This window comes from Polistes fuscatus, unplaced genomic scaffold, assembly GCF_010416935.1.
Source record: "Polistes fuscatus isolate 324 unplaced genomic scaffold, CU_Pfus_HIC Scaffold17, whole genome shotgun sequence".
Lineage (NCBI taxonomy): Eukaryota > Metazoa > Arthropoda > Insecta > Hymenoptera > Vespidae > Polistes > Polistes fuscatus.
The window spans coordinates 2,428,379-2,443,739 of NW_025113075.1; the positions used below are offsets into that span (position 1 = coordinate 2,428,379).

General features: G+C 31.1%; 3 protein-coding genes across 4 annotated transcripts in view; 2 read left to right on the forward strand and 1 right to left on the reverse strand.

Annotated features, from left to right (window-relative positions):
• LOC122515141 (phytanoyl-CoA dioxygenase, peroxisomal-like) overlaps positions 1–7,276 on the reverse strand; it is a 31,210-nt gene extending 23,934 nt beyond the window's left edge. The window contains exon 1 of the mRNA XM_043632359.1: positions 7,195–7,276. The gene's annotated coding sequence lies outside the window, so the exon portion shown is untranslated. The remainder of the gene's footprint in view (positions 1–7,194) is intronic.
• LOC122515139 (scoloptoxin SSD14-like) lies at positions 3,339–11,074 on the forward strand. Of its 2 annotated transcripts, XM_043632354.1 has the most exons (10): positions 5,465–5,919; positions 6,403–6,611; positions 7,692–7,928; positions 8,192–8,415; positions 8,582–8,774; positions 8,884–9,084; positions 9,184–9,433; positions 9,741–9,934; positions 10,047–10,287; positions 10,667–11,074. In XM_043632354.1, exons 1-10 carry the CDS (start codon positions 5,887–5,889, stop codon positions 10,928–10,930), a joined length of 2,046 nt encoding a protein of 681 aa, XP_043488289.1. In that variant the 5' UTR covers positions 5,465–5,886; the 3' UTR covers positions 10,931–11,074. The 2 variants fall into 2 exon arrangements, with proteins under 2 accessions (XP_043488290.1, XP_043488289.1); XM_043632355.1 differs by lacking the exons at positions 5,465–5,919; positions 6,403–6,611 and adding an exon at positions 3,339–3,671.
• A 2,360-nt stretch (positions 11,075–13,434) lies between these two features.
• LOC122515142 (nuclear protein 1) lies at positions 13,435–14,697 on the forward strand. The gene is made up of 2 exons (XM_043632361.1): positions 13,435–13,873; positions 14,502–14,697. Exon 1 carries the CDS (start codon positions 13,648–13,650, stop codon positions 13,858–13,860), a length of 213 nt encoding a protein of 70 aa, XP_043488296.1. The 5' UTR covers positions 13,435–13,647; the 3' UTR covers positions 13,861–13,873; positions 14,502–14,697.
• Positions 14,698–15,361: the final 664 nt, after the last annotated feature.

Sequence of the window (15,361 nt, forward strand, 5' to 3'; positions counted from 1 at the left end):
TTTCAAATACGAAGAAAGTTTTTTCTTTTTTCTTTTTTTTCTTTTTTTTTTTAAACGAAACTCGATCGATTATCCAACAAGTTTGATCGATTAGTGTCAGTGAGAATGAGTGAATGTTACGTGTAAATAATAATTATGAATAATAATAATAATAATTAACAAGATTATTTGTCATCTTTCAAATCAGGAATTGAATTTCATTCTTTTTGACCAGAAAAAAAGAGAGAGAGAGAGAGAGAGACCATTTGCGAATTTAAAACGAATCATTTTTTCTAAACACGTTGTATCGTGTTGTTATCGTTGTTGTTGTTGTTATTGTTGTTATTGTTTATTTTTTTCCATGGAGTTTCATTTGCTTCTTGTGCAAATACGATGGGTCCGATTCGAATGGTCAAACAATTATAATACGTCAAAAAAAAAGAAATATTATTCTTATTATTGGTGTCGAATTAATAAGCGTTTAATAAGAAAAACCATAAAAATAGAAATGACGATATCACCGTGAATTGTTGTCAGTGGTACCCCAATTGGGTATTCCGTTCGGACGATAATTAAACAAAATAGATATTTGTAATAAATAATGAAGAAATATATTAAAAAAAGGAATATAATAAGATATTTAAGAACTAACCAACCTTACTGATCCCCACAAAACAAAATTTGACGAATCCATAAAGAATCGACAATAAGCTGGTGCAGGGAAACGGTTCGTTGTCTCCTATGCGTATCCCTTCTCTCGATTTTTTTTAATCATCGTTATTAATATTGTTATGATTATTATATGCGTCATCGATTAAACGTTGGGAACTTTCTTCGATCGTGCAAGTCAAATGGGATGATCGGTATATTTGTAAAGACTAATAACAATAAGAGAACATTGAAAACGTTTAACACAATATATCTGTATGTATAATGATTTAGAATATAAAAAAACAGAAAGCCAAATATTGAACAAAAATTTAAATCGTTGGAGAGAGATATATACTCACATATTATATTATTTTTCTTTTCTATTTTTTCTTTTTCATTTGTTTTCTTCCCACAGGGTAATGATCAAGTAAACATTGAAAACGTTTAACAATATCTATATGTGTAATTATTTAAATTGTAAAAAAGCGGAAAAGCAAAAATTGAAATAATAATAATAATAATAATAATAATAATATAATATTATATATTAATATTATATTATATTTTTTCTTTTCTTTTTGTTTTTTTTCTGCCTACAGGGTAAACGACCAGGAGTATTAAAAAAACGTTTAACAATATATTTATATGTATAATTATTTAAAATATCAATATCGTTAAAGATATATATATATATATTCTAGTTATTTTTCTCTCCCCACAGATTATTGGTTGAAGGGGAGAAAGGGTAAATAAAGCTTTGACTTTTATTGACTTTCTCGAAATAAGGAAGCTACGTATTTTTTTTTATCAAGCAGCGAGATAGAGGGAGAGAGAAATAGGAATCCGTGGGTCGGGGTTTTAAAAGGACTCGAGGTACCAAGAGGTACGGGCTCTTGGTTCATCGCAAGTGGTTCATTATTCTCGTTTTCCCTAATGGCTTCCCTCGGAGCTATTATTCGTTGCAATTATCTCGCCGTACTCAACGAATCGAAGCCGTCGCTCTCGGTTAGACGCGCGGCGTGTCCAAATCTTTGAAAAACGTCGCCAAAATTTAACAAAATACAAGTTTTTATCCAATTTTTAACCATAGAGATTCGTTTAATCGAGCCTGTAAGATCTTTTCCAATCATTTTATTATAGACAAGAGCTTTATACACATTTGTAAAACAATTGTTTTTTGTTTTCTTTTATTTAAATTATCTTTAATTTTGTTTTTCAACAAAAACAAATGAAGATTCGTAAATAGGGACTTGGAAAATCCTTAAATACTGACTTTTATAGGATTCAATCGATTTCTAATGAAAATGTCAGCCATTTTCAGTCCGCCATTGTTCTTTTCATAAAATAATATATTATATTCGTAATCTCAACGATCTCAAAAATTCCAATATACTTCATTTAAAAAAGATTAAATCCATTTTGTAATTACAAAATCGATTGTTCATTATATTTGTCAAGAAAATAAATTGAGATTAATGACTCAACGATTTTCGATAACCTCAAATATTAATTTCCCAAATACAAAACTATTACTTCTATGTAACCCTTAAAATATACATATTATTTACGTTTTAAATTCGCATATAATCAATTGTGATATAATCCAATTACATATCGAGACAAATTAAATAGAGAAATATTAACAAACTTGGCACACATAACCTATATTTTGTTTAATATTGACTCGTATGTGAAAACTCTTGAATTTTGTCGAAACAAAAGAGAAAATGAATATGTGCGATCACTTTTAAAATAAACCATATCCATTTGAGTAGAAAAAGAAATGTGTTTAGTTTTTCCTTATGTTTTTTGTTTTATTTTGGAATATGGCAGACAATGAGAACGATGTCTGGGGGAAGGAAACAGACGAGTGGAGATGAGCAGATGATAGGTATTGGCAGATAGGCAGGTAGGCAGGTAAAAAGGTAAGCAGGTAGCCTGTAGGATAAAGGAAGAAGGATCGTCGTTCGACATACCTCTCTTACTCGGAGATATTACCTGCATCTATATGAGGGTATCCACTGTCGCCAAACGATGAACCGGTTCAGTGTGGCGCAGACATTTGGGACGATCGTACGCATTTCGAGAAAGTGCTATGCTCGATCGTGCCTCTCGCAATTGTTATAATAAACCTATATAATAACAATTGTTTCGTTTGTTCGAGATAAAAAAGAAGAAAAACGAAAGATCAAGTGGAACGAGAAGAAGAAAGAGAAGAAGAAGAAGAAGAAGAAGAAAAATAGAAACGGTAGAATAAGTTTGTCCATTTGTTTTTTCATTTCTATTCTTTTTTTTGGGTTTTTTTTTCTTTTGTTTCTAAATCTCATCGAATCACGCTTCGTTTATTCGGTTTTATCATCGTCTCAAACGTTTCATATTTTATTTTTTTTTTGTTTTTTTACAAATCACTATAAGTAGTAATATTTAGCCGAGGAATCGAAACGATTTTAATTAGAAATCGGCAATTTCGTCGAATCGGTAAGAAAAATAAGTTTCAATAATATCTCGATTGAGTTTTATTTCTATCATGATTTTTTTATATTTCTTTCTTTCCATTTCACGATGATGTAATTAAATTGAACTCGTCTAATCGTAACAATAATATTTTTGGCATTTTCTTTTTCTCTGTCTGTCCGTACGTCTCTCTCTCTCTCTCTCTCTCTCTCTATCTCTCTATCTCTCTCTTACGAATAATAATCTCTGAAACCGATCCGAAGGCGTTAAAACGTGAACGTTACGTTTTTTATGAACGTTAAAATCATCATTCATTAAAGTGTAGAATTCAATTAAATCGTGGAAACCGACGAATAAATACGTCTGAATGTTCGCCTTTCGAAATGGAATTGAGAATTTTGAGAGACGATTGGACGTATTTTTTTTAAGTGAACCAACCAAAGACTTCTCGTTCGAGAAGAAGCTTAGGAAAAAAACAAGAAGAAGAAGAAGAAGAAGAAGAATAACAAAAAGAAAAAGAAGAAAATAAAGAAGATGGCAAGAAGGAGCAGCCTTATGTGTACATTCGAACCACCTCAAGAGCCAAGGTAACCGAAGCTCTACGATATTTCTATTCTTTTTTATGAGCTTTACCTTATTCTATTTTTAATTTGTAGAAACGTAATGGTACTAGAGTAATAATACGTATCCGATTTTTATCGTACCTATTATCGTTTTTCTTCCCTTTTTCGATTAAAGTATTCTTCGTCGTTGTATTAAGATCAATCGAAAATTCCTTCGTTAGAATTTTATTACGAATTTTATCATAAACTTTACAATGAATTGAATTTTTTTCTTTTTTTTTCGATAAAATTTACTTCGAAATATTATTTAATTTAAAAACGTACAAACTTTTGAGATTAACCCTAATAGTAATAATAATAATAATAATAATAATAAATCGTGTTTAAAAGAGAAGAAAAGAAAATAATGAACCAATCTAAATATATATATATATACATATAGATATATATTTACAATTAATCAAAGATCAAGCTCCGTATAAATACTTTTGATCGATCTCAATTTGGGGCAGAGACTAGCAAACGAGAAAATATCGAACGAAATCGAGGGCAATAAAAGAGTTATTCGCCGTACCCTTTGCTTCCAATGACTACCTTTTTCCACTGACTTATTACAAGATACGATAGGGTAACGTGAAATGATGTTACGTAAGCAATTTATAAGTATTTACATTACAAGATATATTCCTTTTCCATTTATTTTACATATTATTTACGAATGTTCATCGACAATTCAAACTAATCCACGAGTAAGAAATTCTTTGAACGGTATTATGTATTTTTATACGTCTAGAAAAAATCTATTTTATTCTCTCTCTCTCTCTTTCTCTATTTATTAATTTATCTATCACTTTCTTTCTCATAATCTAAACCGGTTCTTCATTTTAATAGACAAGAAAAGAGAAAGCAAAGACAACGAAATGGCGGTAAAAAAAAAAATGGCGGGTGGGACTAGTTAAATTTTTGAAAGTTCAAATAAAAAGGAGATATAAAAAATGATAAATATGATTAATAAAAAGAGGAGGAGGAGGGATTTATTTTAATAGGCACGTCACGAACGTGAAACTGTCGTGATACGGTCGTGGTACGTTCCTACAGGTTGACGAACCCGCATTCTTTTTTCTCCCTCTTCTCTCTTTCCCTCTCTCTCTCTCTCTCTTTCTCTCTCTTTTTCCTTGACGAAGAACATAAAGGCCCTCCCCGTATACTTTAGTTTTCATATCGTGAATCGTTCGTGACAATGACGAGGAGAATAGAATTTTTCGGTTACGAATGTATCATTGATTTGCATTATTCTTGTCATTTCCGATTTCGTTTTTTATAAACGACGCGTATTATTTCGAGCGTGTATTTTTATTTGCTTTTCTTATTCTTTCTTACTTACTTACTTAATTTTGTTTTACATTTTTATTAATGTCAATTGAAACTATTGACTTATTCAAAGAGTTGAATTATTTAAAACGAATATTACATTTATGGTCGAGTCATTCAAACGTGTAATGTACGAATTGTTATTCGATCGAACGCTATTTCTTTCTTTTCTTTTCTTTTTTTCTCAAACTTTGATCTTATTGTTAGATCGAAAACGTTGATACGACGAATGTCCAGAAGAAAGATCGATACGTTACAGTAAAGAAGAAAATTTCATTAACTTCGTTCGACGAAATGTAATTATCTGGTTTATCGTTAATTAACCGATAACTCGTTCTATGTATACATACAATTATGTACATATAGTAAATATATACATAATATTATATATAGTATGTATATATACAATATTATATATATATGTGTATATTTAAATAAAGGATATATTATTCTTTGGATGCACCTCGTGGGCGTTTTCATCAGTGCCTTCTGTCACCTTCTGAGGACGTCCTCGAGGTCGTTCTCGAAGATGACAATAGCAGATAAGTTGCAATGCAAGGACAAACGTACGCATGCTCGGTTCGATTTTTCACGGTCAGCTGATAATCTCTCTCTCTCTCTCTCTCTCTCGCCCTTTCTCACTCTCTCACTCTCTCTTTCTCTCTTCTAGGTCAGTAGATATTTTCGAACACCTTGCCGTAGGTTCCGACGGTTCGTTCGGGTTTTCCCTTTGCTCGTGAAAGATTTTCCTTTCGAGTGTGTCCGCGCCCCATTTTGATAAATTTGAATTCGTCGATATGAGACGACGACGACATTATTTAAGGAAATGTCAACGAGCTGGATGAACTCAGTGGGAACGAATACGTGAATGCAGTGCTTCGAGAGAAAACGAGCATTTCGAGTAAGTTCTCGCGTCGTCGAGATGTCGTCGATAATTTTTCTCGATAATTTTCCTCGAGGTATCGCGACCTAACCGTCCGGTGTATATATCATAGAGCATTACGATTAATTATTCATTTTCTAAGTTATTAAGTAGAAAAACAAATGATTGTTGTTATCATTTAAACGATAATTCGTATTTCGAAACAAATCCACCATGTTCTTATCAAAGATAAAGTCGATAGTTGGAGGAAACCTTCCAATAGGCGAACGTTACGTTTTGGCGCGTTATTTGAATGAGCGAATGAGATCGTTCGGGACGATTGTTTTAGGAGAAAACGTATATATTACTGGACGGTACGATCGCCCCTCCCCCCCCCTTCTCCATTTCTATTTCCCAATTTTCCTCCACTTATTTCTTTACGCAAGAATCTAACGTCATTTTTTCTCTTTCTCATTCTACTTTTTTCTTTTTCTTCCTTTTTTTTTTCGACTTTTCGTACAGAGAAAAACGATGAGTTCAACTGCGTCATCCAGTACTGCATCCCTTTGCATAAACGTAGACGGTAATACTCGACGATACTCGACCGACGATAACAGATGCAATTGTCAAGAATTGGAAAGCACCGGCACGGCTCGACTTTTACCCGATTGCCGCAACGACAATTCACGTGAAAAATCTAAAGGATTCTTCGAGAATTTACGCGTTGACACGTGAGTCGCGCTTTTTTTTTTCGAAGAATTTCTTCTTACTTTACAATCCTATTTTGTTTCTTCTTTTTTTTTTTATTTTTTTTTTTTAAGTTATATACGAAAGATTTAATATTTTCTTTAGTTGTTTTAACTCACAGTATCATGCGTAGATATCGATAATTTAAAGATCTGTATTCTCGACGGTAGTCACAATCAATTCGATATCGACAGAGTCGAAACAAATATTTATATAATCGAGATATCAATTTTTCCTTTTCATTGTGCAATATGCTACACTGATTGTAAGCCGTAGTATTTGTAGATTAAAACCTTGAACACACTCTATATATATATAGTATATATAGTATAGTATAGTATAGTATAGTATAGTATATATATATATACTTTCTTTTCGTATTGAACTTTGTCTTGTACACTTGTACGTTTACGGTAAATATCTTACAATATGTAACAATTTATACGTACTTTTGATATGTAATAATATTATATATATATAAAACATATTATTAATAATCTAACACTATTATTCTGTAATTATTATTTCTATAATATCAAAAGTTAAAATAATATAAAAATTACGTACTCTTTAAGATTGGAGTATCTCGCAACGGTATGATCATCAGCGATTCTCTTCTTAAACTAATTCTGTTTGACAAGTGGTTATTTCATCAGAGTTTACTTTCTCATTGTTTTTGGTTATCGTTAAATACGTCATTCTAAAAATAATTGCTAAATATCTATAACATTATATTATATGATTATGATGAATATATTCATTCTAATTGGAAGCTTTTTATCTTGAACAATTATGTGATAAAAAATTTATATAGGTACTTTTTTGGAAACCCGCATTTATGTTTAAACGTTGCAATTATTACGTAATTGTATTTATAATTGCGATAACGTTATACTTCGTGAAATTAGCATTAACGTAATAGCATACCGTTAATGTACATATTTATATGAAGAAAAGTAAACAAAAACAAGCCAAGCATGCAAACACAAAGAAACAAAACACAATAAACAAATCACACTAGAGCTCCAAACGGTTTGTCTGAATGAATGGTTATAATCTTTCAGATCTCGTTTTCGCACGAAAGGTGTGATCATAATTGGTATCGTGGTTGCAGTGATCCTCACAATAATCATTGCTGTTGGCCTTTACGCCATCCATGACAGTTTAAAATATCACGAAAATGAAGGGACTCTGTTGCCACCAGATCCGGAGTACAACCAGCCACCATCCTGGAGCAAATTGAGGGTCTTTAAACGTGGTGCAGTTTGTGCCGATGGTGCACCATGCGCCGTCATTGGCAAGTGGGTGATGACTCAAACAAACAACGATATATTTAACATATTTATTGTCCCGTGTGTTATATTAGGTTGAACCAAAATCTCGTGGATTTTTTCAATTAATCATTTCAAAATAAATTTTACAATTAAAATTAAAACAATCCATTGTGCAATTTATAATACAATTAAATTGGTTCACCCTAATTAATTGTAGCACAAAGTTGAAAATTTTGCTAATAAATATTGGAATGTACGATTTTATTTATTTTTTCTTTTCGTCATATTAGAAACATATTGGAAAAAAATGGCTCGGCGGTGGATGCAACGATCGCCTCAATGATATGCAACGGTCTCGTAAACATGCAAAGTTTGGGCCTTGGTGGTGGATTTCTTATGACCATTTACGATAGATCAACTGGTCAAGCTTACGTATTAAATGCGAGAGATAGAGCACCTTTATCAGCTAACGCAACTATGTACATTGATAAACCTAAACACGTTTCTTCGATCGGTAAATAATATTTTATATTTTATGAATTTTATTAGATAATTTTTCTTATTATCTAAAGAGAACACCTTTTATAAAAGAGAGTAAGACAATCCATTGAATACTTTTCTTCCAATTCATTTCTATGAGATATTATTGTTCATATTATATTTACAGTCAATGATTTTAGGTCCCCTTTCTATCGCGGTACCTGGAGAAGTGGCCGGTTATTGGGAAGCTCATAAAAGATTTGGCAAATTACCATGGGCAGATCTGTTTCAACCTAGTATCGAATTATGCGAAAAGGGTTACAATGTATCCAAAATTCAATACGACGGATTTGGATACAACGAGAAGAATATTTACTCGGATCCTATTTTAAAGTTAGTCACAGTGGTTTATTTAAATATCTTTTATTTTTGTTTTAAACTTCTATCCTATTCTCATGCATATCCTTTTGTTTCTTTTTCCTTCTTTTTCGTAAATCTTTAGAAAATTATTCGTCGATCCGAAAACGAACAAATTCATCAACATTGGTTCGATCGTAAGACCCAAAACATTATGCGAAACGTTAAAAATAATTGCTAGAGAGAATGCTACGGTATTGTACAATGGAACGCTTGGTGAAACGGTCGTTGAAGATTTACAAAAGAGAGGCAGTATTATTACCATGAAGGATTTCAATGCATTTAGGTATGTAAAACAAATGTTAAATGTTAATTCACGTTATCACGGATATAAATTGTTATAAAGGAACATTTAGAATTAATGACAAGTTTGAACATTGTTCAGAGCTACGTGGGAGAAACCAGTTGTGAACAAATTTTCAAATGGTATAAGACTTTTTACACCGGGAACACCAGGCAGCGGAAGTTTGCTCAGTTTTATTCTAAACATTTTCGATGGCTTCCGATTTACGTCCGAGAGTTTGTCGGACTTCAATTCGACCATCGTAACTTATCATAGAATGTTAGAAACCTACAAATACGCTTATGCCTTACGAGGTAACATGGGAGATAAGGATTTTGTCGATATGACGGAAGTATGTTGTTTTGTTTTTTTATTTTTTTATTTTTTTATTTTTCTTTTTTTTTTTCTATATCCCCCTATCGAATCTAATTAAAATATTTTACATTGTATTACATATAATTGAGTCATTTATTTTAATAGCGACTTAAGTATGCCTTCTTTTATATATTTTCCCTAAAATGTTTTTCATTATAGTTAAGTTTTAGTTGTATTAATCATCAATGACAAATATAATAATAGACCTAGGTCACTTCTAAAATATAAACGGCTTAATTATATATAATAAGAACATGAAAAATGAAGTCATTTATTATTTACAGTTAAGCAATAATTTAACGTCCAAGGATTATGCGAATCAGATAAGAATGAAGATAGAAGATACTAGAACTTGGGATGATCCGAAACATTACGGGGCTTCCATTTATAGTAATACCGAAGATCACGGGACGGCTCATATTTCAGTTTTAGCACAAAATGGTGACGCCGTTTCGGTTACCAGCACGATTAATTACTAGTTTGTATATCTATTACATCATTTTGTCAATTTAAACTCTCCTAAACTTAAAATGATGATAAAACTAAACTTGAAATATTGTAATACTTTTGTTATTTTTGTTTGTTCGTAGCTTTGGCAGCGGAGTAACCAGCGAGAGAACTGGTATTTTATTTAACAACGCCATGGACGACTTTGGAATACCATTTAAAACTAATTACTTCGGAGTTCCACCTAGTCCCAACAATTATATCGAACCTGGAAAACGACCGATGTCCTCGATGGTACCTTCGATTTTAATAGATGAAAATGGAGACGTTAAATTGGTCGTTGGTGCATCGGGTGGTACTAAAATAACGACTGCTGTCTCTCAGGTATAACGATAAACATATGTGCCCATAATTATGAAAGTGGTCTAAGTCATATATCTCTTGTTTCGAGATATTTGAAAGATTACATTTGAAAACTTAATGAATTCCATATAACGTTGAAATAACAACCACTATCTAACGGTTCATTTTTAACAATATCGTGAAAATTACATTGAATTCATTGAGTTTCAAATAATGTGGTGTGAAATAACAGATAAACTTATCTTTTTTTCTAATTTTGACTTATGTTAGACCACTTTCATATATAATTATGGGCACATATATCTTTCTTTTATTATTTTCCAATTCGTGACACCTACCAATTGTTTTATTGAAATAATTGGATTTGTTAATGGTATACAATGAAAAATAATTCTCTTAGGTGATTGCCAAAATTTTATGGATGGGAAATACGGTTAAAGAAGCCGTTGATGCCCCAAGAATACATCATCAATTATTTCCTGCTGAAGTTGCTTACGAGTATGGTGTACCCAAACAGGTGATCGACGGTTTGAAGAATTTGGGATACAAAACGTCTCGTTATAGAGAACGTGGTAGCGTTGTATGCGTCATTTTCTGCCATAACGGTACAATACACGCAAATGCGGATTACAGAAAGGGTGGCGACGTTTATGGCATCGATTGAACCCTGTCTCTCTCTCTTTCTTTCTCTCTCTCTCTTTCTCGTTAAATATTTTTTTCATGTGAACAAGAAAAAAAAACAAACACAAAACGCAAGCCATTTTCTAGTACAATTATTTCCAATTCTAATAAAAAGTTTTACACGGTATCTTGTTATATGTGTATGTATATTTATCATCGTATATGTGTGTGTGTACGTGCGTGTGAGTATGCGTGTACGTGTCCATCCTACCGATCACTGTTTATCCTAATAATACTACCACCAATGTAATTTATTTCAACGAAAAACAGTTGTGATAACTTTCATTTGCGATAAGACATTGCCAAGCAATATAATATGCACATTAACTGCTAATATTTATTTTTAAAAAACGTATAATACCCGTCGTCGTTCATTCGTTTGCATATCGATGCGTATAGTGTGAAAAAAAAAAAACAAGAACGCGACTTTTTACGCGGGCTTAGCAATGAATTTTCAATTGATTCATTTCAATTAGAATTTTTCAATTCCAATGTCTACTTAACATGTCAAGATTGGGAAACCGTTTTGCGATTTACATAAGGTCATGGTAAACAAGGCCATTTAATTCCGTCCCACGTCGATTGTTGTTTACACGTTTCGCGTATCTACGCGAATATTGGCCCCTAACGATTGATTCCTCGCGAAAAATTCGAATTCTGATTAAGTATGATGCTATACTTTAGATACTAGACACCCCCCTGTCCCTTCCTATCTACATTGGTATACTTTTACACTAATATACAGGTATACACACAAATACAAAGGTCTCCCAAAATACGATTATCTTGATTGAACCAGTTTCCGTAGTTTAATCACCTCTAACTCCTACGTTATCATTTATGTTTTCTAATCGAAACAAATCGATTGATTCATTTCAATTGCCAGATCTCTAATCTCGTTCCATTTGTTATTATCCAGTTTTGATAAATATTAACACTAGGAAGATTAATATACTTTCTCGTCACGACAACGACAATTTGCATGTTTGCAAAGATCTAAATATTTGACAAAGTCGAACAATGAAATAACGAGATACGTTAGAAGAGTTTAAATAAATATAGCAAATTAAATGAAAAGACTATAATAATAATAATAATAAAAATAAAAATAAAAAATATGCTCACGTTTGTATGCGTGTACGAGTGTATACGTTTTTATTCACGTCCATTTCGTGCAAAGTGAATTCTGATGATATTTCTAATCGAATTGGCCTTGGAGTTTGATAATGCGAATTCTCTTCTGACAGTTTTATCTCGATCTTTCAATATAAATAATATTATTATGGCATCGTTTTATCAACAATCGACGATTAGTCATAGCAATACTGAAATAATAAATGTCTTTTTCGCACCTTTTGTATACATACATATATAGATATATAAATATATATATATCGAAATAAGTATGTCAATATCTCGTGCATGTTTTCATGTGCAAATAAGATAAATTACTTCGTAATGATGTACTTTTTGTTTCATTACAGACCTGTCAAAAATTAAATACAGGTATATGAGAGAAGAAAATTAATTGCGCGTATTATGTATGAAAACGTAATATTGCGTTACGTTAAATATTTGGAAAAATATTATTATGTTTGTAGAATCGAATCGTTATTATTACGAAAATATAAATAATATGATGAAATTGTCAAAAAAAAAAATCATAATACACGTGTCTTGAATTGATAAACATTCGAAATTTAAAACTCGTACACGATCATCTAATCTAATTGCGATAAGTTCAAACGAGATTGGAATTGATGTAAACTGGAAAGTTATACTTAATCTTTTATGTTTGATTAAAGATAACAGAAAATTTCGAGAAACTCTTGTAGAATTCAATCGACTTTACGAATTTTTTCGTAATCGCATTTATATTAATATCAAATTACAATGAGGAATCAGTTTAATTCAAACAAATATCGTATCTTTGCTCTTTTGCTGATATAAATTAAGATCGTAATTTAAAAGGAAAAATATATATATATAGATATAGGAAATACGATATTATCTACCGAGCGAGTTAAAATCACATCTACGTTTACACGTATGTGTATATATATATATATACTTTCAGTTTATATTTATTTTGTATATAGTTAGCGCACTTATCCGAGCATAAACATTATGGACACTAGCGCAGCTGTTAACAGTGCGGATTATAGGAATGAACAAAAACGACGCAAAATGATCTTTCTTCAAACAACTTACTTATCTCGAAACTTCGATGTAACGTTTTTTCTTTTTTTGATTTTTTTCCATTATAAATTACAAAAGCTTAATTAATAAATAATAAAAGATATTAGAAATATATTTTGGTCGTTAGAAGCGGTGGAAGAAAAATACAAAAAATTAAAAATAATACGTTGCGTTGTATTCGAAGATAAAAGTAAGCACAGTTTAGTTTTGTTATGATGCGCGTTGTACGTTACTGCGAAATAATACGCATGCGTAAACACTCGAGCTTATCCTATAAAAGAAGGGACGCAAGGACGTCATTGAATTTAGTTTCGAATCGAACGTTAACTCGTTACCACGATCGCAACGCGAAAGGAAAAAGTTTATTTTTTTGTGCAGTATTCTTAATCTCACCCACCCATCTCAGCTGCTGCTTTTGCTGCTGCTGCTGCTGCTGTTGCTACGACGCATTATTTTTATCTAAATCTCTTTCTTTGCGTGATTACGAGAAAAGCAGAAATTATGTCCGATAACTACTACGTCGACGAATACGAGCACTTCAACTACGATTACGACAAGCACATATTTACTGGTCACGGTGGGAAACAACGTTCAAAACGCGAAGCCGACGCTCATACTAATCATTTCGATCCGAGTGGCCATTCCAGAAAGATCTTAACGAAGCTAATGAATTCCGAACATAACAAAAGGCAACAAGGGAAGACCAAAGCGTAAATCGTTGTGTTGGGTAAATTCGATTAACCGTTATTTTTCTTTTTTTTTTTTTTTTTTTTTTCTCTCTTTATTTTTCATTTCGCTTCCATGGAAAATCTATAATATAATTTGTATACATACATATATATGTATATATATGTATGTATGTATGTATGTATGTAGGTATGTATACTTGATGACTAATAACGTTTACCTTGTCATTTCTATTGTCTTATTTTCTTTGTGCTGAAAAAAAATAATACATTTGAACTATTAAATCGCATTATATACGTTTTCACTTAATTTAAATATAATTTATTACGTTTTACTATTACGCAATAACAACTCGTAACTTCTCTACCATTGAAAATGAATAAATCGATCTTTCCGATATATATAACTACGTCTTACTCTTCTTATCGCGGCCGCCATTTTAAATGCTATCGCTGATTTACGCCCAACATTTCGTAAGAAAAAATATTATTGTAATTAATTTGAAAGAAGACAAATTTTTTCGAGATTTATTTATTTATTTATTTAACTTTGTTATTTTAAAAATTAATTTACATACAAAACAATGAATTGATTTAATTATATAACAAATATAAAAAAATAATATATATCTTATGTGATTTTCTTTTGTTTGTTTTTATTTGTTTCAGGTCTTTGACGTTGGGGCCGCCGCGTATCTCGTAGGAGGGATTATCTCTCATCCTCGATACTTCCTTTCATTACAAGATTATATACGGACATTTTCTCAACGATTAAAATTTCCATGTTGTCTGTCGTCGACAAATGCATTTATTCATATCTATCAGAACAAATTTTCATTCGCAATAAAATTTTTAAATAAGGATAGATCGCGCGCGTTATTATATTATATGATATCGGAATAATTATCATTCATTCTGTATTTCATAATTTATGACGCAACTTTCTTTCTTTCTTTCTTTCATTTTATTTTATTTTTATTTTTATTTTTATTTTTGATTTCTTTATCGGATCTATTATTAATATAAATATATTCGATTATGGAGTTTGTGTTTTGTATCCAACATCTTATTGATCACGTTCCACCAGAGCGTCAATGATCAACATCATTTACATATATATAGAGATGATTTGTTAGTTTTTAAATAGAGTTGTAATCGTAAGCTTTGTCAGATATATATATTCTCTTTTTCTTAAAGTAACAATTAGATCTCTAACTAGTGAGGGAGAAAAAGAAAACGAAAAGAATTCAACAAAAATAAGCTTTATTTTCTTATATTGTTAGCGTGTTTATTATTTCGCTTAATCTATTATTCGTAGTATGAATAATAAGCTTTAGTTTTTCTAAGTTGTATCATGAAAAATCTTTGATACTTAAGTTAAGTTATCCTTGTGTTAAACTGTGAGTAATAATTATATAGATATTAAAATAAGGATTTAATAAAATAGAATATCTTTTAAAACGTTATATTGACTCTTTATTGTATATATTATTTACAATATATAAATCTAAATTACATATACAATAGAA

What these genes read in the sequence shown, in the direction of transcription:
- LOC122515139 (XM_043632354.1), top strand. Translation starts at nt 5,887, where the DNA reads ATGCAGTGCTTCGAGAGAAAACGAGCATTTCGA. An exon ending in TAAACACGTTTCTTCGATCG is followed by an intron (nt 8,416 to 8,581) that starts GTAAATAATATT and finishes CAATGATTTTAG; the next exon opens with GTCCCCTTTCTATCGCGGTA. An exon ending in ATTTTGTCGATATGACGGAA is followed by an intron (nt 9,434 to 9,740) that starts GTATGTTGTTTT and finishes TATTATTTACAG; the next exon opens with TTAAGCAATAATTTAACGTC.
- LOC122515142 (XM_043632361.1), top strand. Translation starts at nt 13,648, where the DNA reads ATGTCCGATAACTACTACGTCGACGAATACGAGCACTTCAACTACGAT.